Source organism: Chiloscyllium punctatum, chromosome 3 (genome assembly GCF_047496795.1).
Source record: "Chiloscyllium punctatum isolate Juve2018m chromosome 3, sChiPun1.3, whole genome shotgun sequence".
NCBI lineage: Eukaryota > Metazoa > Chordata > Chondrichthyes > Orectolobiformes > Hemiscylliidae > Chiloscyllium > Chiloscyllium punctatum.
The window spans coordinates 139650479-139677884 of NC_092741.1; the positions used below are offsets into that span (position 1 = coordinate 139650479).

A 27406-nucleotide genomic window follows, 5' to 3' on the forward strand; every position below is an offset into this window, starting at 1 on the left:
AACTGAACTAGACAAGCCATATTAATGCAGCTAAAAGAATTGGTAGAAGCTAGATATCCTGCAGCGAGTAACTCACCTCCTGACTCCATTAAGCCTGTCCATCTACAAAGCACGTCAGAAATAAAATGGAACACTCCCATTTAACTGGATGAATACAAATTTAACAATACTTAAGAAACTTGACACCATCCAGGTCAAAGCCAACTTGATTGGCACCATATGCACAAACATTCATTTTCACTATTACAAATTCAAATTATCAGAATTGTATACTATCTTTAAGATGCAAATCCTTCAAATACTTCCAAAAACATGAGATATCTTTGTCAATAAATGGGATTTAGTATGATCTACACATCCACCAAAACATTTTAGACAGCACCTTCCAAACCCATGCCTACTGCCATCTGAAAGGACAAGGGTAGCAAATACTTGGGAAGACCATCAACTGCAGATTTCCCTCCAAGCATTTTGCCATCCTGACTTGGAAATATATCTCTGTTCCATCAATGTCAGTGGGTCAAAAACCTGGAATTCCCTACCTAGCAGCATTATGGATCTACCTATAGCACATGGACTGCAGTAGGTCAAGAAGACAACTCGCCACCACCTTAGGGGCAACAAAGTATGGAGAGTAAATGCTGGCGCAGCCAACAAAACCCACATCCCCTGAATAAATAAACAAAAGCAAATTCTTACTCAACAGAAGACTCAATTTAACAAATTATCATTTAATGACCAGTACCCAATGTGGCCAGTCACAACAATAGCATCTTTTATTTCTATTTGTTCAAATTTATTGTACATAACATGCTTTACACTGGGTTTGATCTGAAGCTGTAGTTAAAAGTACAAATTTCCTGTTGTTCTGGGTGGTGGAAAGATAAACCTTTTTTGAGGGTTTGAAAACAAATCCTTCAAATCTTTCCAAAAAAATGAGATATCTTTGTCAATAAATGGGATTTAGTATGATTAGAAATGTATTAAGAAATACTGTAAATGGGCAAGCTGGATGGTACTTCACAGGATCATTATGAAACAAAACATATCTGACCTACATGAGATAATAGCTCAGGTAACAAAATGTTTGTTCGGAGAGTAGGTTTTAAGAAGTGTCTTAAAGGAGGAAAGAGAGGTGGAGAGGAATAAGGAGGGAATTTCAGAGTTAGAACTGACAGCATAGTCATCAAAGTTGATGCAGTTATACAGTGAAATCATGATGAGTCAAATTTGGATAATCCAAAATTCCAGATGTGTCAAAGTTGTCAACCATTCTCTCTGACAGAATATCAAATTCAATAGAATGATGCTCATGATAAGCTGAAGATTTCATCTGGTTACTCCAGATCGGTCGAACTCGTGCATAGCTTGTTTTGTGATCACATCAGTCAGTTAGAGTGGAGTTAAGCCATGCTTGAATGTGATATCATAGAATTCTTGACAAGTGATCACTTGACATTAAGATCTCCCTGTGAAGGGACATTGTAATCCTGCAAGTATGGCTAAGAGTGTTAAAAATTGGAGAGAAGTTGAAGTTGATACAGCAAATGGACAGCCATGGCACAAAGGTAAAAATGGACATCACTAAGGAGTGGGAGACTCCATTATTGAATTTTCCAACCAGGTCAAGGTCAACATCTTAGAACAGTTTGACAAGGAGGTCTTTCCCATACAAGGAGTAGGATAAGAACGGCAGCCAGTCTTGACACTGAGAGGTTCCACTTAGTGGTTCAAGGCAACTTGAGCAGATAACGTTCTGACAGAAATAGATCAGAGATGGGAAAAGAGACCTCCTGGCAAAGATGCTGCCCCCCCCCAGGAGTGTATCTGCAGCAAATAGTAGATTAATCAGTTCAAGACTAGGCATGTTGCTGTTTCCTCACCACACTGAAGACAGCAGTTATGGCAGCAATGGCGGATTGTTGGCTGCAAAGTTGTCTCATCCATGTCTTAGTTGAGTACGCAACAAGTTGTTTTAATGTTGATGAAACCAATCTGTTTTAGTCTCTTTGGTCAGATTGCTTTTTGATAATTTTTTTAAAAACACAATGGTGAAAAAGGGAGCACACCTGTCATTTTGAACATGCAAAATGCAGTCTTGAACACAAATGTGCTTTCAAGTCAAAATTGAAGACCTTGTTCCAGGGAGGAGCACTAATGTCTTGGTGATATGCAAGAGCATTGACAGTGGGTGAAAGTTTGGATGGTGTCATGCTTTGGAGCTTAGTATTTTACTCCAATATTAGCCACACATACATATATCCAGAATGATTCCTAAATACGTCACCAGATTCGGAAACCATGAGTTTCCTTTCTTTGACTTCTGGACACTGAGGCCATTGTACCACCTACCCACCAGACTGCATCCTGCGAATAAAGTAATTAATCCTGTTTGAAAAGCATTAGCCTGTCAGCATATTACCAATCCCATTTTCTTAGTCTCCTTTTCAAATACATATCCAATTCATTTTTATATGAAATATAAACAAATTTCTGGAAAAACTCCCATGTCTGACTACCTCTGGAGACACTGAAGAAGAATCATATCTAACTCAAAATATTTCTCTCCCCACAGATGCTGCCAGACCTGAGTTTTTCCAGCACTTTGCTAGTATTTCAGATTTACAGCATTTGCAGAATTTTGCTTTTTTTCACTATTTTTTGTATTCAATAGCTGTTGCCACTGTGGAGGTGGAAGAGGGGGTGGATGAAGTGCCACTCAATCATGCTGCCTTTTGGTGTTGTGTTTCTTGAGTGTTATTAGAGCTACACCCACTAGACACATGAACATTATTCCACTTCATTCCTGACTTCTGCCTTGGAAATATATTATATACAGCACAATTCCCAGCCTCTGATGTGCTCTTGTGGTGTCAGTATTTATATGGTTATGAGAGTTCAGTTTCAAGTGAATGGTAACCCCCCAACATGTTGATGGTGATGGTTTCAGTAATTGTAATGCCATTGAACATTAAGGGTTGTTGGGTACGTTTTCTTACTTTAGCAGTGGATGATTACCCAACACTTGTGTGACGTGATTGTTACTTGTCATGTTTTAGCCTGAGTCTGAATCTGGTTTGAATCTGCCGCTTCCGGTTGTCAGTTCCAGCTATCCGTTGCAGTGGCTGGTATATTGGGTCCAGATCGATGTGCTTATTGATTGAATCTGTGGATGAGTGCCATGCCTCTCGGAATTCCCTGGCTGTTCTCTGTTTGGTTTGTCCTATAATGGTAGTGTTGTCCCAGTCGAATTCATGTTGCTTGTCATCTGTGTGTGTGGCTACTAAGGATAGCTGGTCGTGTCGTTTCGTGGCGAGTTGGTGTTCATGGATGCGGATCGTTAGCTGTCTTCCTGTTTGTCCTATGTAGAGTTTTGTGCAGTCCTTGCATGGGATTTTGTACACTACATTGGTTTTGTTCATGTTTGGTAACGGGTCCTTCGTTCTGGTGAGTTGTTGTCTGAGAGTGGCTGTTGGTTTGTGTGCTGTTATGAGTCCTAGTGGTCGCAGTAGTCTGGCTGTCAGTTCAGAAATGCTCTTGATGTATGGTAGTGTGGCTAGTCCTTTTGGTTGTGGCATGTCCTCGTTCCGTTGCCTTTCCCTTAGGCATCTGTTGATGAAATTGCGGGGGTATCCGTTTTTGGCGAATACATTGTATAGTTGTTCTTCTTCCTCTTTTTGCAGTTCTGGTGTACTGCAGTGTGTTGTGGCCCTTTTGAATAGTGTCTTGATGCAACTTCTTTTGTGTGTGATGGGGTGGTTGCTTTCGTAGTTCATGAAACTACGAAAGCAACCACCCCAACACACACAAAAGAAGTTGCATCAAGACACTATTCAAAAGAGCCACAACACACTGCAGTACACCAGAACTGCAAAAAGAGGAAGAAGAACAACTATACAATGTATTCGCCAAAAACGGATACCCCCGCAATTTCATCAACAGATGCCTAAGGGAAAGGCAACGGAACGAGGACATGCCACAACCAAAAGGACTAGCCACACTACCATACATCAAGAGCATTTCTGAACTGACAGCCAGACTACTGCGACCACTAGGACTCATAACAGCACACAAACCAACAGCCACTCTCAGACAACAACTCACCAGAACGAAGGACCCATTACCCAGCATGAGCAAAACCAATGTAGTGTACAAAATCCCATGCAAGGACTGCACAAAACACTACATAGGACAAACCGGAAGACAGCTAACGATCCGCATCTATGAAAACTTTTTCCCCGGGTACAACAGTGTGTTACAAGGGGACATAAATTTAAGGTGAAGGGTAGAATGTATAGGGGAGATGTCAGGGGTGGGTTCTTTACCCAGAGAGTGGTGGGGGCATGGAATGCGCTGCCCGTGGGAATGGTAGAGTCAGAATCATTGGCGACCTTTAAGCGGCATTTGGATAGGTACATGGATGGGTGCTTAATCTAGGATAGAAGTTAGGCACAACATCGTGGGCCGAAGGGCCTGTTCTGTGCTGTATTGTTCTATGTTCTAACACCAACTAGCCACGAAACGACACGACCAGCTATCCTTCGTAGCCACACACGCAGATGACAAGCAACATGAATTCGACTGGGACAACACTACTATTATAGGACAAGCCAAACAGAGAACAGCCAGGGAATTCTTAGAGGCATGGCACTCATCCACAGATTCAATCAATAAGCACATCGACCTGGACCCAATATACCGGCCACTACAATGGACAGCTGAAACTGACAACCGGAAGCGGCAGATTCAAACCACTAAAAATGCCGGATCACAGAAGCGCTTCACAGGAGGCTCCCAAGCACTGAAGATGTCACCTAGACAGGGGACGAAATGTCTGCAACACAAATTCCCAGCTCGGTGAACAGAACCACAACAACGAGCACCTGAGCTACAAATCTTCTCATAAACTTTGAATGTCTTAGCTATCTGAAGAATTGCAAATGGTATTGAACACTGAGCAACCATTAGCTCCCTTCTCTATTTCTGGGCTTAGCATGACAGGTAGATACTGGTAAAGCAACTGAAGGTGGGGTTGGGCAAGGGTATTGCACTGTTTTCATTTACAATGGTATAGCACTGATGATGTAACCTAGTATGGTGACAAAACGTCGGAAAACAAAACTTCAAGCTCAGTGAGCTAACTTAAGTATAGCTTAGTATATAGCATAAACTATACTATAGCATACTTTATCTGTGGGTCATCAGCAAATTTGTATCTGTGGTACTCCCTCTCATCTCTAATAAATAGTGAATAGATGAAGCCTCTGAAACTGATACCTGTGGAACAGTCCCCTCATTTGTTACATTCAGTAAATTATATCATCTGTCAGTTATCTGTCTGTGTCAATGACACCGAAATGGGGCAGCAGTCACTGGCACGTGTGGCCCCCAAGGACTGACTATGTTTGAAGGGGCTTTGCAAGAGGCCAAGAGAAATGTAGATATCTCAGAAGAACAACAAATGCAATGGGGTCACAAATTCTGCACCATCTCAGTCAACTGTCATCTTCTGCAGTACGTTCAGTCCAGTCATCCATGACAGCTCCCAAATAACAATTTGCCTGGTCCTTGTCTCCTGTGACTCAGCCAATCTCCAAACCAAGTCAGTGAGTTGCTTTCAGTTCCATGAGTTTTAACTTTACTTTCTGTCTCTCTATGAGAGACTTTTATAAAATATCTTCTAAAGGTCTCTGTAAATAGCTGCCATGGATAACCCCATCTATTAATAAGATTGATGCTTCAAAAAATTCACTTAAAGTTGCCAGGTATGTCCTACCCTTTACAAACCATGCAGGCATTCTCCAAATCAGCTGAAAACGTTCACGGTTTTCTGTTCTTCCAACCTTGGTTATGGACTCATAACTTCCTAATAACAAATATTAGAATAATTCTCTAATTATTCACCTATCACCTTGCATTAATAGAGGAGTGACATGCAATCGTCTAAGCCTAAGCAAGCAGAACTTCATTCAAGAGATCTTTTGCAGAACATGGTTAGGACATCTATGCTTTTTTTTACTACCTTTAAAACCTTAGGATGGAAACTATCCGGTCTTGTGGATTTGTCTGTTTAGTGCTAACATTTAATTCATACTGTGAATTTGCTTAGATTAATTAATTATGATGAAGTTCTGACCCTAATTAAAATTCGTTTTCTTTGGATATCCTATATGTTGATCTGTTCTGCAAAGCAATTATTTAACGTCAACTATTTCCTTATTTCTATTACAATTTCACCATTGTCAGTTTTTTTTAAAGGGCCCGTTTTCCCTTTCTAACCAGTTTGCTAATATTTTTAAAAGTTCTTGTGTTGATTTTAATGTCTCTTGCAAAATGTTCATATTCCCTTTTAGAACTCAGGATATTTGTTCTGACAAATATGAGATATAAATTAGGAGCAGGGGTGGGCATGAAGCTCTTCAAGTCTGTTCCACCATTCAGTAAGTTAATTGCTGATATTGAATGTGGTCTTCTGATGACCACTGACTACTAAAGCTATCTACCTCAGTGTTAAGAGTATTCAATGATTCTGCCTCTACTGCAGTCTGAGAAAGGGAGTTTCAAAAACACCTGATCTTCAGAAAAAAAATTCTTCACCTTCTTAAATGGAAGATTCCATATTTTTAAGACTTTACCCCAGTCTCTTTCACAAAGGGAAACATTATTTCAGCATCTACCCTGTCAAAACACCAAGATGTTAAATGTCTTATTAAAATCATCTCTTCTGGAAACCAATGGGTACAGGTCCTGACTACCCATCCTTTCCTTACAGTACAAATCCCCTTATCCCAGGCATTGTTTGAGTGAATCTTTACTGAACTGCTTCTAATATGTATTTCCTTAAGCAAAGAGACCAACACCAGACACAGTATTCTGTATGTTGTCGTACCACTAAGTGTAATTTTAGCAACGCATCTCTATATTCCATTCCCCTTGCAATAAATTACAGCATTGCATTTGCCTTCCTAATAATTTGCTGTACCTGCATAACTTTGTGATGTATGCACTAGAACGCCTCTTTTCACCTGTATCTGCAATGTCTTTCAATTTAAATAATATGGGTAGTTCTCCTATAACGCCATTGTAGTATTCCAGTGAAATGTCGCTTAACAGAAATATTGGGGCCAGTGGTAAAAGTGGGTTTAGGTGCAGAATAGCAAAAAACGTCACCACGATCGCTCAAATATCATCCATAGGCTAACACAAAGTGTAACACGGCCTGAATGAAGGTTGAAATCATATTTGTTAGCTAAACAAAAGTAAATTTCACATAATATATTTAAAAATGTAAGAATGCTGCTCTCACAGCTACTCTGTCAGCAGTTGATATTGGTACATGTGCGGACTGGCGCTGACATCATGTGCACGCAGGATGGCACCAAGATCAACACTGACATCATGCATGCGCAGAACGAAGTGCGTGAATTATCCCTGCTGGAATCGTGCTATTGCCAACAGAGGTAAGCTTTCTCCAAAATACCGTTCCCTAATTCTTCAATATTATAGCCAAAACACGCTGCCGAAATGCACATTATCCCAGAACTACCTGTATGCTGCTTTTCTATTCTTCCTGCCAAAGTAGACAAGTTCACATTTACCTTCTTCATTCTCTGACAATTTTTTCCCACTCACTTAAACCATCTATGTCGCCTTGCAAACATTTATGCTATCTTCACAACTTGTTTCATGATATCCTTTGCTGAGCTTTGTATCTCTGATGTCTGTCAGAATCTGTGCTTTTTTAAGATTTTAGTTTCATACTTAATAGTCCATGTTTGTAGTTTTTTGGCAAGAATAACCCCAATTCACCTAAATTCCTAACACTGATCATATTTTATTTTGCCCATTAACAAATTTGACCAATAAGTTGACCTTATCTAAATCTAAAATCTTAATATTTCTCCCTTTCAAACACAAAATCAGTCATCATCATTACCATTTGTTCATGTTTCAAAAGGCTATTTAAGTAAATTTGACTGAATATATATCATTTAACCTAACATGACCTGCCACTTGACTTAAAACAAAAATGCTGGAAATCAGTGGGTCATTGGAGAGAGAGAGAGAGAGAGAGAGTAAGCTAATGTTTCAGATCTAGACGACTTCAGTAGAGCAGACACGAAGGGACCTGTTCCCTTGTTAGTTATAGAATGTATTTTGCAGAAAACTGTCCTGAACAGCCTCAAAAAAAAATTCTCAGCTTTTCTGCTTATTTAATCTGTGTGGACATTAAAGTCCCTTATTTAAAAACTGGCTTTGTTACATCCTTGTTTAATGTATACTGTGCTAAATTTTGCCATTTCTCATCTATAACCTGGATCTGTAAAAGCCTCCCAATGAAACTTGGACCCCACCCCCACGTGTTTGCATCTGTGATTCACTCCATTTGCTCCTTATATACTATTCTGTTTTTAAAGAGTGCTTATTGTGACTGCACTTGTCATTCTGGTTTAATATAATTTTCTCTCGCATTGTTATTTGTCTTTGCTGATTTAATTTGCTACTTTGTTTCCTGTGACATGTCATGTCTAACTTGTAATGTCAGACTATTAGCAAACTCTGCTCTTATTAATTAAACTGCGTTTTTCCTGCTGTTGCAAATCTCATTTACTAGTTCTGAGTCTGTGTTGTTAATTCTAAATTATCTATATTGCAGGGTATCATTATTATTTGTCTCATTGCTACCTTGTTTGCAGGCAATCATTGAAGAGATTTTTTATAAATTCATGGTCAGGTTTATTGGAATTTAACTAGGAGAAAGTGAGGACTGCAGATGCTGGAGATCAGAGCTGAAAAATGTGTTGCTGGAAAAGCGCAGCAGGTCAGGCAGCATCAAAGGAGCAGGAGAATTGACGTTTTGGGCAGAAGCCCTTCTTCAGGAATGAGGAGGGTGTGCCAAGCAGGCTAAGATAAAAGGTAGGGAGGAGGGACTTGGGGGAGGGGCATTGGGAATGCGATAGGTGAAAGGAGGTTAAGGTGAGGGGTTGGGGGCAGAGAGGTCGGGAAGAAGATTACAGGTCAAGAAGGCAGTGCTGAGTCCGAGGGTTGGGACTGAGAAAAGGTGGGGGGAGGGGAAATGAGGAAGCTGGAGAAATCTGCATTCATCCCTTGTGGTTGGAGGGTTCCTAAGCGAAAGATGAGGCGCTCTTCCTCCAGGCGTCGTGTTGCCATGGTCTGGTGATGGAGGAGGCCAGGGACCTGCATGTCCTTGGCGGAGTGGGAGGGGGAGTTAAAGTATTCAGCCATGGGGCGGTTGGGTTGGTTGGTGCGGGTGTCCCAGAGGTGTTCTCTGAAACGTTCCGCAAGTAGGTGGCCTGTCTCCCCAATGTATAGGAGGCCAAATTGGGTGCAGCGGATGCAGTAAATGATGTTTGTAGAGGTGCAGGTGAATTTGTGACGGATATGGAAGGATCCCTTGGGGCCTTGGAGGGAAGTGAGGGGGGAGGCGTGGGTGCAGGTTTTGCATTTCTTGTGGTTGCAGGGAGTGGAGGTTGGGTTGGTGGGGGGTGTGGACCTGACGAGGGAGTCGCGGAGGGAGTGGTTTTTCCAGAACGCTGATAGGGGAGGGGAGGGAAATATATCCTTGGTGGTGGGGTCTGTTTGGAGGTGGTGGAAATGACGAAGGATGATACAATGTATCTGGAGGTTGGTGGGGTGGTAGGTGAGGACCAATGGGTTCTGTCCTGGTGGTGATTGGAGGGGCGGGGTTCAGGAGCGGGAAGTGGAGGAGATGCAGTGGATAGCATCGTCAATCACGTCTGAGGGGAAATTGTGGTCTTTGGGTTGTTCAGTATTGGAATCGGTCCTCCTGGGAGCAAATGCGGCGGAGGCGAAGGAATTAGCAATATGGGATGGTGTTTTTACAGGGGGCAGGGTGGGAGGAGGTGTAATCTAGGTATACAGGGGGCAGGGTGGGAGGAGGTGTAATTTAGGTAAAGTAATGCAAAATATGGATTTTTAACTGAAACCATGTAATTTATTTTTTTTAAATTTATAACCACACTCAAATTTGTACGAAGATTTGCAGTATTTTTTCATAAGCTGGTTTTGTACTTCACGTTAGAAGACCACTTTATCTGCTACATGCCTGCTTTTCTCAGCTTCCTGGTTGGTTTTCCACCTTTTATTCTAAAGTAATGTACAAAAAGTAGTGATTGAGTGTGGCAGTAGTATGTTCAGACTTTTTTATAGGATATAATTATAATTGTGTTTATATGAAAAAAACTAATTGAACTGTAGAAATTACAAAAGCAAAGGCAGTAACTACTACTTATAAAATCAATTTGCATTCACTTTCTTGATATAAACATGATGTTTAGGCAGTACTTCAGAGGTCTCATTTATTAAGACTGGTGATACTCTTATGGCCTAGACTTAAGATTGTTAATGAATTCATAGTTTAGTTTATTTGAATATTTCTTTCTGTTACATTCTACTTGCTTTGGGAGAAAACAAAAAAAATTATTTTTAAAATGTATAAACAAAAAATAGCAACAGGTACAAATTCCTCAGTACATGAAGAAGAATTGCAAGATGTAGCAACAATGGTTCTGTTATTGACCATAGTTAGCCTGTGCTGGTGTGCATAACGTAAATCTATAGCCCGTTTTAGAAATTATGTTAATGATTTTAGTGAGATCGGGATCAACTGTTTTGACTCATTAGCAATCTCTGTCCAAATTCTCATAATAAGAGACTGGAGAATCAAAGACCTAACATCGCAAGTGGAAATGTAGCCTGGTATGAGCTGTTTTGGAAAGTCTGACAAAATGTTTATGTATTACTGTATATAAGCAAAGGATAGTTGTTTGGTATTATAGAACTTGAGAATTATTTTTTGGAAAAAAGAGACATGCAGTCAAAGCTTTTTGTCTTGAACTCCTTAGGACAGAATTGTAAGCGTAGTGAGTGTTGCAATGCATGGTGAGCAATGATCTGATTGGGGTAGCCATTATCCTCCAGGATCAATTTGATCCACTCTGTTTCATTCCCAAGCTTATGCAGTCAGCTAATGGCATGGACCCTATTTACAAGTTGCTATTGGTGTCAGTTTTATAGCACGTGGAGATGTAAGAATCCCAACATGTATTGTTTCAGTGTACAGTAATAGAAAATAATTTTTCAACAAGCACATAGAGTGAAAGGAACTTGTTAGACTTCTCCATTTCAAATGTGATTTTGGGTGCAAAATGGAGGCCATTGAGATATGTAAGAAAACTTTTCCATTCAGCTCCAGATTCAAATCTAGCAAAAGTATCATCTATGTATTGGAAATATTACAAGGGATGGGAGGTTAGTTGATGTTCCATTGAAGATGAGTGTCTTTTGGAAACCAACAAATATGTCAGTAAAAGCTGGGCCAAAAGCATTTCCTCTGCAACATCATCTATTTGGGCAAGATGCCATTTAAAGCTGAACTCAACTGTGTGAGTTATTATGGCCCATAAATTCAGACAATAGTGGCAAGACCAGACAGCCATGATATATTGATACTGCACACAAGTCTGTGGCATATGTAGCAGCACATTGAATAGATATTAATGTGCAGGACCTTGTCCTTTTGTAAACTGTAAAAATATGTGCAGACATTGTGCTTTTTTTCAACTAAACAAAAGCCTGGGAATAACTGCTCACTGCTGCATTCCACATGGCAATGCCTCAGACAATCAGAGATTACTTGCCAGATTTGAATTTAAATATAAGCTTGGACGAATAACTGGTTATTGGTGCATTCTCCTTCATAAGGCTTTGTTCAATTACCACCCTTTTCTCATGCCATATGTATTTTGTTCTCTTTGAAATTTGGTACTCTCTTGAACCTGACCTAATATGTACTAAAGATTTTAGCATATCTCTTCTTTCAGCAATACACAAATGGTAATGAAGTATCTTAACATTGGAGTATTTTGCCAAGTTGTGTATAATTCTATAAATTATTTTCTTCAGTTTAAATTCAAACATTAATTTGTTAGCGTTTTACAAGAATTTCTTTTAGCCAAAATTAGCTTTGCAATTTTCCTGCCTTTGCTTATTCGAAATTTCTCTGTGTAAGAACTGATTAAATGCATCTTTTTGACTGCATGATGGCATGTTCCACATGCTCACTGGTTTTTAAACTGTTACAATGGCATTGATTGTTGGCAACGTACACATTATTGTTTTTTCAATTGACAGGTGCAGACTTGAAACTTTTCAAAGGTTCTTTTTCCTTGAGCTGCATTTCTGAAGATCTATTTAGTATATCATTTCCATGCTAAGCCACAAAGCATGTTCATTTGAGTGACCTACTTCTCATACATAGTCCGTGAATATGCAGGATGTTATCATGGATCTGCTAAAATCCTCAATAAAAGTTTTGGATTCCAACAGGCACTTTACAATTTCTTTCAAAGTATTATTCCTATGTTATGCTTTGTAAAGATGTGATCCATTGATTAATTACGTGATGATTGCAATCCAGTTTTTTTTTAATATTAACCTAAAAGGGTTAAATTTAAGAAATGGATTCAGCTTAGATTTATAAGTAATGTAGAATTCTGATTATTAAATTTATAATTTATAACATTATTCTTAAGATTTTAATCCACAAAAATACCAAATTACCATTCAGTTTAGTTTTGGAGTTTTTGAATTTTATATCCATTGAAGCGACTCTAGGCTCCAGACTTGTATTTAATGGGCAGTCACATACTCCAAATAATTCTGATTTTTTTTTTAGGATCTATTTGGAAGCAGTAACATTTTTTGAGTATCTGTTTTTGTGATTTAAACAGTAGTTAATGTGTTTAAAGATAACCCTCAAAGACTAACGATATGACAGACTTCTTAAAAGGTGTCCTTTTGAACTTGCATTTTTGTGGACCAACAAGCTATGTGCCACTACTATTATGGAATGAGATGACAGTAAAGAGGAACTTCCACTTTGATTAACTAAAAAATGAAATGGTTAACCGAGGAGCATTCTATTTATGTTGTGGATTTTTGAAACTTGCTTGCTCTGAAAGTCATTTCAATTGTGTTTTCTTGACAAATTTTGTCTGTGTCTCTCTCTTTCCCCATGCAGCTTAAATTAAAACAGGTACAATAATAACCCGGTCTGCTCCAGAAGTGAAAAAGTTTATGCAGCAGCAATCTTTGCTGCTGGATTCTTAACAGTTTGTGTTATGCTGCCTCACTAACAGCTGATGGTCTTCAGATTAACAAGCCCTTTGCATGATGTGATTTAAAAAGTGCATCTTAATGCTAGTGATATTCTAGAGGGTTTCTGGAGGGTTTTGCTCAAGCTGTTTGGAAATTCTTCATATTTTGGACATGTAATACAATGTGAAATAGGACTTACCTGTGATTACTAGGAAATTATCTGTGATCATTTTTAAAACCATTGAAAGAAATTGATATTGACCCTTTTGATGTCATGATGAGATGACAGTTGTAAACTCCATCTCCTATTTTGAACCATGCTTTGGTGATTGGAGATCTTGAGACAAAATTATTTTTTAGCAAGATTGATTGGATGCTATTATTTATATTTCTTGTATGCTAAGTGAATGGATGGAGGTCTGACAGCAAACCACCCATTTTTGGCTGCAGATGTGCCTTGCTGGAAAGAGAAGGTTAGAAGGAAAGATATTGGAGGATTAATACTCTCTAGAAAAAATAAGTTTGTTTGCTACTCTGTAACTTAAAATGCCTGAGCATGATCTACTAAAATCATTTGGCTAGTACTGTGTTTTTTGCTTGTGGGCTTGGAGCTTGACAACTGTATTACAACATTTTCTGTACGTATATGATGTGTACATTACAAAATGGACTTTTCTGGCTCAAATGATCGTTAGAGCTGTGTAGTGTTCTTTTAAATATTGCTGGACATGTAAATGGATGATACAGGTAAGTGTAATAGCAAAAGGTTTTAAACTATAAACTAATCTATAATAATAGATTTGTATGACCATTAAATCATTCTAACTTGTTGAGGAGTCTATTGGTCTTCAGTTAAGTTGGAAATAGTAACTATAATAATTATGCTTTCAGTTATTATTTAAATCTCTTTTAAGCATGATGCTTTACATTGAGCAATATGTACCTTTACTGTTTTATTTTCATTGAGATAAGTGATATCAGTACTTGGATGGCTTTTCCATTTCAGGTTGCTGATATCAACATTGAGAACTCTCAGATGAAATATGAAAGAGTCATTTGGACACTAAAATCCTTTCCATTTTGCACAATCCTGAGGAGAGCAACATCTAATGTCCCAGTAGTGCCTGTTTCCAAATCCAACTATTTTTGTGGCATTTGAATGACACTATCTGTAAACTGAGAGAAAGTGAGGACTGCAGATCAGAGTTGAGAGGGTGGTGCTGGAAAAGCACAGCAGGCCAGACAGTATCCAAGGAGCAGGAGAATTGACACATAAGACCTTCATCAGGAGTAAGACTTGTGGGCCGGGGACTACGAGATAAATTGGAAGGGGGTTGGGTTGGGTGGAAGGTGGATGAAGGTGGGGGAGAAGGTGATCGGTCAGAGAGGAGGGTGGAGTGGATAGATGGTGAAATCCACATTAATCTTGTGTGAGGATTTAACCAATTTCCTCATTTCCCTTCCCTCCACATTATCCCAGTTCCAAGCCTCCAACTCAGCACCACCCTCTTGACCTGTCCATCACCTTTCCCATCTATCTGCTCCACCCTCCTCTCCGACCGATCATCTTCATCCACCAATCACATACCCAGCTATCTTTCACCCCACCCCCTCCCATATATCTCTCAGCCCCCGGCCCACAGGTGTCATTCCTGTTGAAGGGCTTACGCCCGATATGGTGATTCTCCTGCTTCACGGATGCTGCTTGACCTATCTGTAACAGAGTCAATTTACTGTGTACCTGTAGTGTTCGGGAGTTTTGCAATTGTTAATACTAATATAAACGATGAGAACTTCAGGTCTGCAGGATCCTCAGAGGACAATTTCAGTTTATTAGTCTAGATCTGAATCCAAACATCAGAGGTTAAAGGACACTGTAAATCCATTCCACTGTAGAGTTTCTCATTTAATTTTAATTGATCTATTGATCTGCCATCCCTCAAGCAGTTCATTCACTGGCTAAAACCTAGTGAAGCCTGTTTTACTTTCAATGCTGTTACTGAATTTTAATTTTGTGTCCTTGGTTTAGCTTTGGCTCGAGTATTAGATTTACAATTTTAGTTTAATAAGAAATGTTGATCTGAGAAATTTGAATTAAAGTGGGTGATACAATTTTCTTGATATAAGAAAGTCTTGCCTTAAGAGTTGTTTGCCTCTTTGTATCATGCTGCTTATAACATCAAAACTTGCAGACTGCTTGTCCGTGTTTAATGTGTAGTTCAATCATCCTACATTTTTTGTTTCAATGACTTCATTTTGTTTTTTTTCATGTATTTATAATTAAAGAAGTAATACCTAAATTACTAATGACTTTTGTGTAATTTTTTAAAGTTATTTAAAATTAAATTACATGTTTGATGTTTTTTTGCCTAATAGGTGGGCAATTCCGTTGCATCAACTTACTCTGCAGCTCCACTCAGCTCAATGAATGTGGATGCTATTTGTGAAAAACTTAGACAGTTGGAAGGAATTGACCAAACCATGCTGTTTCAGTACATTTCCACTATCAGAAAGGTAGGAACATGCAACGCTTAAATAATATTGCATTATCTTCACAGAACATGAGCCTTTGATTCATTGGCAGCTTTTGCATCTTTGAGTCAGAAAGTAAAGGATTCAGAGCCTTCTGAATGGAGCATGCAACTTTTTGGTTTGCATAAATTTCTCTCCCCGAATAAGATTAATGATCCAGTTAACTGATATAAAAAGGTTCATAATCATTGGAAAGTGTTCAAGTTAGAATCATCAAATGAAGGAGGCGTTGTACTCATGTCTGTTTTTTACAAGAGCAGTTCACCTAGTGTCACTCTCCCACCGTTTCTCTGCAGCCAGTATTAGCATGTTAGGTTGTTGTTAAATCTACAAATTTTTCCACCACTTTACATTGCTCTGCAATAGAAAGATGTGAAGGATTGAAAAAAAGCAAGCTGTACTTGAATTACGAAGTGTTTGTTAAACTTGTGCTGCTACTTTGCATGAATAGTCTGTCAACAGTGATGTATGGGAAATGGCAATGTACTGTAATGATAGTGATCCTTGTGCCAGCATTTCCAAGAAGGGAAAAAGGAGTAATTTGGAGAGCAAAGAAATTATTTGTAGATTTCTTTTAATGCACCATGTAACTTGATATTGTAATGCTGCTCACAAATTCTCCGTTTCTGTTTGATAGATTAAATTATTAAAGAAGGGAACAACTAAAAGCATTAATGCACCATTTAATGAAAGAAATGTCCTGCAAGCACCTTTTTATAGTTCCCAGAAGTCATGGGTTTGTGAAGTGGCAACTGCAAGAGTGGTCATAAATGTGATGGGTTCATTTTTATATAGATGGTTTATATAATGCATAAATATATGAAATAACCATTGACACTTTGTTTTTGTTGCAGTCTTTACCTGCTGCCTTTTATTTGAAATGCTGATATTGCAACTTGGACATATTGGTTTTATTTACTTCAATAGAATTTTTGCTGATTTTCTAAATTGTTTTTTTAATTCAGGCAAATATTAATGGGAGGGTATTAATTCAATGCAATCTGGATGAACTGAAGAAAGAATTGAACATGAATTTTGGTGACTGGCAACTTTTTAGGAACATGGTAGGATGAATTTTTGGTCTGTTATCGAAACGTTTAGGATTTTTTTAATGCATTAATACTTCATGAGTAAATGAATATACTGACAAAAAGTAGCAAATGTGTGCAAATATAATTGTCTTCCCTCTCCATAACATAATTTCTGTGTATTAGATATTTGTCATATATTTAGTATTGTACAGGTCAAGTATCCATTATCTATATATCAAAAAGACCAACAAACCAAAGGTCTTTTCAGAAGTAGGCCTGAACATATCTGTAGACACAGAATTCTGCCTCTTTTGGGGGGGAAAAAAACTTCACATTTTGAGTCCTTTCAAGTTAAGCAAAAGGGCCTGTTCAGACTATGGTGGATTCAAAGAACGAAAGTACCCTTTTTCTCAAAACCACTTGGCCCCATGGTTTACAGTAAAAGGATTCCTAACTTGTCTGGCAACTTGTCCTAACAAGCTTTCTGTCTATTTTCCCAAATTTCCTCTCTAATATTGTTGTCCTTCATTGTCCAGCTCAGTGGGTCTGCATGTGTTTGGTTCCATTCGTACATACACAGTGAAAACCACAGTATCACCTGTAATAACTTCATTTCCCACTTGCACACTGTTACTTCTGGGGACCCCAAAGGATTTATCCTTTCTCTGTCCTACTTATGATCTATCTGCTGCCCTCTCACCATCCTCTGAAAACCTGTTGGCTTCTGAATATCAGCTGACAACACATTGCTCAACCTCACCAGCACCTCTTTTGACCCCTTCCCAATCTTTAAAAGTCTATACTGCCTGTCAGAAGTTTAGTACAGTATGAACAGAATTAATTCTAACAACATATCACGAAGACCAAGTCACTAACCTTCATGACCATTGCAGACACCATTCCCCAGCCATCAAAACATCCCTTTCTCTTGACAACTGTCAAGTGGAACCAGCCTAATGTATGTGACCCCAAGATGAGCTTTCAACCACACAACTGCACTATCACCAAGATTGTTTATTGTCTAATTAGTGACATCACCTAATTCTGCTTGACAGTAACTACATTATGCTTTATTGTTTTTAAGTCACTTTGAGAGGTATTGTAGCCACGAAATGTGCTATATAAATATGTCTTTTTCTTTTCACCACAGCATCCATGCCTTTGGGGCTGAGAATCTAAACTTTGGAGTGTTTTCCCTGAACCTCCTTGCCTCTTTATCCCTACAACACTAAAGCTTCTTTGGCTAAACTTTTGGTCATCTGACTTATTTCCTTTGGTGGCTTTTGCCATATTTTGTTTGATACTCTTGTCTCACATTTTACTGTGTTAACAATACTATATAAATGCAGGCATTGTTACAATTTTATACAATGCCATGTTCACAAATGGATGTCGTCACTTTGTTGCACTCATAAAATCATAGAACCCTTGCAGTGTTGAAGCAGGCCCTTCAGCTCATCAGGTCCACACCATCCCTCTGAAGAGCATCCCAGTCAGATCCACCCATTTCTGTAACTCTGCATTTCCTTTGGCCATTCCACCTAGCCTATGATTCCCTGGACACTACGGGCAATTTAGCATGGCCAGTCCACCTAACCCGCACATCTTTGGATTGTGGGAAGAAACTGGAGCACCTAGAGTAAACCCACGCAGACATTGGGAGTGTGTGCAGAACCTGAGCCCCTGGCACTATAGGGCAGCAGTGCTAACTACTGAGCCACTGTGCCCACTCATGTTACATTTTAGGTCAATGCTTAAAAAGTTGCCAAATATTTACTTACTTCATGATAAAAACCAACTCTTTCTTTTCAGTCAGCCAACTGAACATGGAAACTCTTTAGGCAATAGTCCATTGCTCAGGGACTTTCCCCCTGTATGCCAGGTTTTTTTTTCACTTTGCTTCACTTTCTGCTTCCTTTCTCCTCTGTGAAAGAAATCCAACTGCTTTGCCACAATATTTCCCCATGACTAGGAAACCCTATTTGTCCTCCACATAGGTGTTCCTTGCTTCAGTTTCCAAATATTCTACTTTGATTCAACGTTACTAAGCAAGGACATCTTTGTCATTAACTCCTTGCTGAAGGAAAATACTCCCAGTACCCTTCACATTCTGTTCTTGTGTTAGTCTTTGTGTGCTCGCCACTTTTTTTTTTAAATCATTCAAAGTATATTTGCATTCATTATTTGCTTTTGAAAGCTACAATAGGTTGCTATTGGCTTTGTAACTTGGATATGTATATTTTGTATAAGATTCATGGAAATAAGATCTGAGTAAGGAACATTTTAAAGGAATTGTTCATCTCTTCATGGCATTATTGACTTTTCACAATTATAAATATGAAATAATTATGATTTGGAGATCCCGGTGTTGGACTCTGGTGTACAAAGTTAAAAAAATCACACAACACCAGGTTATAGTCCAACAGGTTTGCTAGTGTGCTTCCATTTAAACCTGTTGGACTATAACCTGGTGTTGTGATTTTTAACTATGAAATAATTGCTATTCTTGCAGTAATATTTTATATAAGTCTTCTCTTGAATAGGTAGGGAGAAGAAATGCTTTGTACATCACAAAAATCCGAAAACATTAATAATACACCTATTTTGTAAATGGCTTTGTAATTTAGTTTCATAGATAAAAAAATTCTGAATTTTCTATTTAACTAAACATCTACTGCATTCCTGTAATATTGAGCATATTATATCCTATTGAGAAAGTAAATAACTGCATTCTATTTGTTTATTTTCTTTACTTAGGTGTTTGAGATGCGCCACTTGGATGCACAGGTACTTCAAGAAGAAATGAGGGCTGCTGGAGAAAATGCGCCAGCACAAAATTCTGCTCTTCATGTAGCAAATAGTGACTATGCTGGGAACTCTGAACTTCCTGGACTTTCCTCAAAGGAGACCTTCAGCCTAACTTTCAGCTTTGAGGAACTGAGAGCTGTTGATATTGAAGAACCAGCACGACACAACAATTCTAATTGGCAGGTTAGTATTGGAACCATTGAGTCACTTAAATGCAATAAAATTAAATGAATGGACCACATGCTGTTAAATTGGGTTCATTATGCACTTGTGTGAAATGATCATTTTGGATCCACTAAGAGCACATTGGCAACTTTCCTGGGACAAGAAATTATTGTGGGTTAAGATAATGAATGTCAGATATACAAATTACTAAAGCTTTGCTTTTTGTCATTTATGTAAAGATTTGAATGTGAACATAGGAGGTATAGTTAGTAAGTTTGCAGATGACACTAAAATTGGGGGATGTAATGGAAAGTGAAGAAGGTTACCTCAAGAGTACAACGGGATCTTGATCAGATGAGCCAATGAGCCAAGGAAAGGCAGATGGAGATAAATGGGGATAAATTTATGGAGATAAATAATTTAGATAAATGTGAGGTGCTACATTTTGGTAAGGCAAATCACTTAAAGGTAAGGTGCTGGGGAGTGTTGCTGAATAAAGAGACCTTGGAGTGCAGGTTAATAGCTCCTTGAAAGTGGAGTTGCAGTAAATAGGATAGTGAAGGTGGTGTTTGGTATGCTTTCCTTTATTGGTCAGAGCATTGGGTATGAGAGTTGGGAGGTCATGTTGCGATTGTACAGGACGTTGGTTTGGCCACTTTTGGAATACTGTGCAATTGTGGTCTCCCTCCTGTAGGAAAGATGTTGTGAAATTTGAAAGGATTCAGGAAAGATTTATAAGGATGTTGCCAGGGTTGGAGGGTTTGAGCTATAGGAAGAGGCTGGAGCTATTTTCCCAGGAATGTTGACTTTATATAGGTTTATAATATCATGACAGTCATGAACTAGAGGGGCATAGTTTTAAGGGGGGGAAATAGAGAAATTTTAAAACGGACCCAAGGCGCAATTATTCACGCAGAGCGTGGTGCATATACAGAATGAGTTGCCAGAGGAAGTGGTGGAGGCTCGTACAATTAGAACATTTAAAAGGCATCTGGATTGGTATATGAATAGGAAGGGTTTAGAGGAATATGAGCCAAATTATGGCAATAGAATTGGATTTATCTAGGATATTTGGTCAGCATGGATGAGTTAGATCGAAGGGTCTGTTTCCGTGCTGGACACAGGTACAAAAAGTAATCAAGGTAGCTATTAAAAAGCGTTATTCAACAGAAAGGGTAAAGAAGGGATGCTTCAGTTATACAGAGTCTTACCCCATTTTGGATACTGTATTAGGTTTTGGGTATCACGTCAAAAGGATATAATTGACCTTGAGTATCATTCAGTTTCATCAGAATGATACTGTAAATTAATAGGGTTGCATAAACCTTGGTATGGATTCCATTGTTTAGAAAGTTGAAGTGTGATGTAACGGAGACGTTTAAAATGATTAAACATGTGATCTTTGTCTCTGTGTGACTCACTTCTGTAACAGCACATTTATCCCTAGATTAATGTGGTATTCAGTTGCAATGATTGAGGAACCAGTCCTCTCCAAAGATGCATGACTGCTCCATGTTTTTGAGAGTTTGGCTTAAATACAGATGTTAGAAGTTGGCATTTGGTGAGGTAAAATTTAGGTGTAAACATCTTTGATTTCGAATTGACATTATAAGTACAACAGTTAATAAAAGTTTGTGATAAACTTGTTTTTTAGTTAAATCATCAAAGAACACCAAGTGCTTCAAGTATCAACTCTCTGGAATCTTCCAATGACCTTTCCAGACTCACAGATAAGCAGCAGGCTGAATACAGAGATGCTTATAAAGAATATATTGCACAGATGGCTCAGTTAGATGATTCATCCATGTCCACAACTGCTAACACTGACAAGTCTAATCTGTCTGTACCCTACAATCCTGGTCAGCTTTTTATGGGGAAGGGCATTTCAGGAGCTCCCTTTCAAACCACATTGGAGCAAGATGTTGAGCAGAAGCAATGTGATGATAAAAAATCTTTTGTAGCAAAGAGAGATAATATTCCACGTGGAGGCAAGTCTTCTATGAGTGACCTTGGTGATTATACATCATCCACTGTTTCTACATCTGATGCATCACCATTAGATCCCATTACTGAAGAAGATGAAAAACCAGACCCTTCAACATCAAAACTTCTCTCGAGGAAGAAATCTTCAGACAGAGGGAGTATCTTCCAAGGTGCAGAGTTAACACTGAAAGGCTTGCATTATCAGAAATTACCCAGTGATGAAGATGAATCTGGTCAAGAAGAAGCTGATTATAACCGACTTCTTAAAGATGGAAAGACAGAAGGGAAAAGTGAAAAACAAACCAATTCAACTGAACATGGAAATGAAGCTGTCCGGTCCCTGATGAAATCGAAGGAATATCTTTCTGATGCCATGCTTGATAAAAAGGATTCATCAGATTCTGGTGTCAGATCCAGTGAGAGTTCGCCAAACCACTCCCTCCGTGATGAAACCGAAGACAGCCAGTTGGAGAAGACTAACTTGATAGAATTGGAAGATGATCAGTCCAGAGATAAACGAGGTATACCTAACAGTTTAAGTGGCCTTCAAGATCCAAGTGTTGCCCGTATGTCCATATGCTCTGAAGATAAGAAGAGCCCTACTGGTTCCACCTCTGAATGCAGCCTGTTGGCCAGTAGTCCAGAGGAAAATTGGCCTGTCACTCACAAAATGTTTAATGTAACCAACATCAACAGAACGGCAAGCACGGAGACGCTGAATAACAACAGCAATCCTTCCACCAGATTGCAGAATACAGATGAAAATGAGAGCAAAGAGTTCAGAGAAACAGCTGGTGACCCTGAGCACTTGGCAAAGAATGCACCTCAAGTTGTCCATGCAACAGTAGGCTCTGTTGTCGGCAAATCGCCAGTCCAAAATGATACATATGCAGCTTCATTCAAGAACGACAACCTACGAGGTTTAAGTATTAAACGGGGCCTTGCACCTAAAGCTCAATCAAATTTTGTCAAGCATACAAAGGGTACCACCTCGTCTGAGCTGCATGCAGTTGGTCCCAGTGATTCATATGGAGAAGAGCGTGAAAGCATCCTCTAAAGAAAAAATAAGTCATTTGTTGAAGATTTGTTTGGTAAATAGCATTTCCAAAACACATTGCATTCTTAGAAATTCTTTATGATTTTGCACCTTTCATGGTTGTTTTGCTAGCATTTAATTGAAGTATTAGGTTGATTCTATAAAATTGTGTTATATGTATAAGTAATATGTGACAGTGAAGTTGTTTAATGTTTTTGTATCAAATACCATTGTGATTCTGAGCTAACGTATACCTTGTTTATAATTTTAGTATTTATCATCCTGCAAGTTGTAATGCTAAATATGGTCAGTATTAAATATTTGTATTTGTTCAAATATTAAATCTAAATATTAGCTTTACTGTTGTAAGTATTGATTTGTTATGATAGTGGCATTTATGTGGATTCTCTGATTTTAATTGTATATGTCACAGTTGAACAGTGCCTGGGACTTGTGCTTTTGATAGTTAATCTGTTATCATTGTTGTTAAATAAATATTCTTCGACTTTTCTCAATGTGTTTGTTAGGTTGGCTGGCTGTTAAAATTGTTTAATGTCAAAATATCTTAATATATGGGTTTGTATTTGTTATTAGTAATTGTGAAAAGCTGATGTTTTGTATAACTACTGTTGCAATAAATAGCTGTGGTAATACGTGTCTTGTTATTTCACTCAGCTAGTTTACACATTGTCAAAAGTCAGTGCTCAAAGCTGAATCCACTCCCATCTTAAAATCTAAAATCTTAACCTAGATCACTGTATGTGAACATCAGTCATATTCATTTTTGACATAACTTGTAACATAACAAATTATCAGCTAAACATTGCATATTTCCACAATTTGTTCTAGAAATATTATAATTTTCCCAATTCTGTAATCTAGCAAAGCAGCATGACTGCACCAGAGAGGCTGACCGAGATTTTTCTGCTTGATATAGACAGGTGAATATGTTATTATTAAAATGATACGTGCTATGTAAATTCAAGTAATGCTTCCTGACCAGACTAGGAATGTGATTGCTGAATGAATTTGGGGAAGCCATGGGCTAAATATGCCCTTAAATTTGCATCCTAACTTCAGGCTAAGTAGTAATATACATCATCACTTGCTTAAAGCCCCAGGACCTACATCATTAGGTATTGAATCCTTTCCCTAGACTTTGAAAGACTGCTCAGCTTTGGAAATTTCATTATTGTTATCTGTTTACCTGATGATTTGGTCGAGGCCTGTAGTTCAGAAACTTTATGCAAATTCAATAGGGTTTTAGTGTCATTTACTGAGCTCATTCTTTTCATATACTGTAATCACATTTCCAGTTTAAAACAACTCCATTCGATACAGTTCAGACCCTAATTGTGTTTAACTGTTCAGCAACACTAAAAGAGTAATTTTACGACTTCTCCAGGAATATACTTAAAAAGTTATGGTGTTTACTGTGCCCAAATTTCTAATAGTTGAATTATAATGGAAAAATCCTGTGGCAAGCCACATCAGAATTTCCATTATCTACTCTTGGTAAGACACTCTCTTTATTGAGAGAGTCAAATAATAAAGTTGCATCTAAAGCCCATCTTCTATAAGCAGTCATTACCAACAAAGTGATCAGTATGTGGATAAGTAAAGGAAGGACAAGATTTGTGATGCACAAAATCGCTTGATTTAAAAATTTTTGTTACTTATGTTTAGTGAGTTGATGAACAATGCACAATAGGAAATCAGGTGGGGAGTAATAGTGTTAGGGGGTTCCTAAGAACAGGGAGGCATTTCTTCAGCCGCAGAGTGAAATGGGGTGGGGGTTTATGTTGCCTCCCTTGTGGCTGTCGGCGATATTCTGCAAAGGGAGAGAGACCATTCGGGGATTGTGGTCCATGTCAGTACCAACGACATGGGTAAAAAGAGGGATGTGGTCTTCCAAAAGGGATAGAAGGAGCTATGAATTAAAAAGAAAGACTTCAGTGACAGTAACCTTTTGAAATTACTCCCAGTGTAGCAGGAATAGGAGAATCGACTGCTTGAATCCATGATAGGAAGGATTTAGTTCCTTGCAGTAGTAGGACCAATTCTAAGGAAGTTGAGATCTATATAAGCTGGATGCATTTGAATTTCAGTCGGGCTAGGACCAGTATACTCTCAGAAGTGTTTGCTAGTTCTGTGGAGAAGGAACTAAACCTGAGCAGGGAGACAACCATTAGGGAAACAAAGATGGACTTGAAGGATAGAAAATAAAAAGTTGAAGAATCAAAGACTAACATAAAATAGAACTGTAGTTCAAAAGAAACGTGCAATAATGTCAAAAAGGCATTATACATGAATGCGAGGAGAATTTATAACTGGTAAATGAAGTAACAGTACCAATAGTTGCAAATGGGGAAAGTATAATTGTGATTACAAGAGACATGGCGTCAGAGTGACTAAAACTGGGAATTAAGTAGCTGAGGTTTTTCAGGATTCACTGAACCCCCCGCTATCAATGTCCTTGGGATTACCATTGACCAAAAACTCCACTGGACTAATTACATAAACACACTGTTACAAGAGCAGGTTTCTGACTGCCCAAAGCATATCCACCATCTCAAAACACAAATCAGGAGTGTAATGGAATGTTGCCCGCTAGCCTGGATGGGTGAAGCTTCAGCACCAGATCCACATGTACCCATTCCTTCCAATACTGACATTCAGTAGCAGCATTGTGTATTATCTACAAGATGCACTGCAGAAGTTCACTAAACACATGATCACTTCCATCTGGAAGGGCAAAGCAGCAGACATGTGGGAACACCACCTCCTGCAAGTTCCTCTCCAAGCCTCACCCACCTGTCTTGAAAGTATATCACCGCAGTGCCTGATTCCCTGCTGTACATCTCTATGTCTTCCACAAAAGGAAGTCCATCAAATCCCCTGACAGCAACTTCCAAGCTGCCTAGAAGGACAAGGGCAATAAATACATTCCACTTGTAATTTGTTGCCATTCCTTTTCTATTGCTGGGAGAAAATCCTGGAATTCACTTCATTGCACTGTAGGTGTACCTACACCACCACCACATTCCCCCACTCCACAGACCACAGCGGATCCAGAAGGCAGCCTGTCACCACCACCTTGAGGCCAATGGCAATAAATGAAGCTAGCTTCATATGAATGAATAAAAATGAATAACTTCACCAAGTCAGTTAGTGTCAGAGTACAAGGGTAAAGGATGAAGTAAGTACTTTCTCCTCAAGCACAGCTACAAAGTTTAATGATTAGGTGTTTTATTAGAATGAATGCCTAAAACCATATGAAAGAAATAAAAACACAAAAGAAATTGGAGGAAAATCTCAGTGGGTCTGGCAAAAATAGCTGAAAAGTGAGGATCACTTTTGGAGTATAAAATTTCCATGAAGTAATTCTGCAGTAGCCAACTAGGCAGAAAATACACCAGGTACACAAAAATACAAACTAGGAGCAGGGATAAATTATCCTTCTCCTCTAGTTTTCTCTGCCATCAACAAAATTATGGCTAATTTTTAAACTTTACGTTCCTGCCTATCCTGATAACCATTCACTTCCTTGTTAGTTGAAAATCTGTTTAACTCCGTCTTAAATATTTTCAATGCCCCCTCTATTGGGTAAGTTCTAAATATTCACAATCCTCTGACAAAAATATCATCCAAATCTCATTCTTAACTGGGAGACCCCTAGTTATTAAACTGTACTAGTTCTTTCACAAGTGAAATCCTACTTTCAGCATCTGCTCAAGACCAAGCGTGGCTCAATAAAGAAATGGTCTCATTTTTCTAAACTCCAGTGAAAAAAGGTCTATCTTTGTCTCCCCTTTCCTCATACGATAATTCCCCCATCCCAGCTATCAGTTGAGTGGACCTCCCATGAAATGCTTCTCATGTAATTCACATCTTTAGAACTGTAAGAATATTCCAGATGTGGCATTGCCAATGATCTCTACAACTCCAGCAAAACATGCCTACTTTTATGTTCCATTCCTTTTACAATAAACAATAGCAATGGCTTATGAAGTGACATAATCTGGATCCTTCCAGATGTTCTGATGAACTATATTACAAAAACTTTTTGTCCGTGTGAATTTGTTGCCTTTGACTGTTGCGTACTGTTTGAGAGCAGACAGTATATAAGTTTGATCTAGATTAAATATTCTAATTAATTAATATAAACATAATTCCACTTCTATAGCAAACGAAATTTTTTGGGGAGAAATATTTCTGCATAATTTCTTCTCAAGTGCAGCGTCCACACATCAATCAGTGGATATCCTTAAGTATTTCCAAATAAAATTTCTACTTAAATCTTAACTGAGGTAGAAAGACGCAATATTTAGTCAATGAAGATCTTGCAATTTATCTTTATTTGGAGTGCTTTTCACAGCTTCTATTTTCCTCTGTATAATGTTTCAGGTTTTCTTGTTACACTTTTTTAGATTAGAATTCCAATAGTGTGGGAACAAGCCCTTTGGCCCAACCAGTCCTCCAAAGAGTAACCCACCCAGAGCCATTTCCCTCTGACTAATGTACCTAATACTATGGGCAATTTAGCATAGCCAATTCACCTGGCTTGCACATCTTTGGACTGTGTGGGGAAACTAGAGCACCCAAACAAAACCCACACAGATACAGGGAGAACGTGCAAGCTCCACACAGCTAGTTGCCTGAGGCTGGAATTGAACCTAGGACCCCTGGTGCTATGAGGCAGCAGTGCTAA

At 38.6% G+C, this 27406-nt stretch overlaps 1 protein-coding gene across 8 annotated transcripts in view; it reads left to right on the forward strand.

Moving 5' to 3' along the window:
* Nucleotides 1-23348, forward strand: part of LOC140465695 (kinase D-interacting substrate of 220 kDa-like) — a 149387-nt gene extending 126039 nt beyond the window's left edge. For 4 of the 8 annotated variants that reach the window (XM_072561336.1, XM_072561368.1, XM_072561383.1 and 1 more), the window contains 5 exons: nucleotides 13064-13078; nucleotides 15517-15654; nucleotides 16638-16736; nucleotides 19461-19694; nucleotides 21331-23348. In XM_072561336.1, coding sequence (XP_072417437.1) covers nucleotides 13064-13078; nucleotides 15517-15654; nucleotides 16638-16736; nucleotides 19461-19694; nucleotides 21331-22716 — 1872 coding nt within the window. In that variant the 3' untranslated portion in view covers nucleotides 22717-23348. The remainder of the gene's footprint in view (nucleotides 1-13063; nucleotides 13079-15516; nucleotides 15655-16637; nucleotides 16737-19460; nucleotides 19695-21330) is intronic. The other 4 variants (XM_072561353.1, XM_072561359.1, XM_072561375.1 and 1 more) reach the window with 1 other exon arrangement.
* Nucleotides 23349-27406: the final 4058 nt, after the last annotated feature.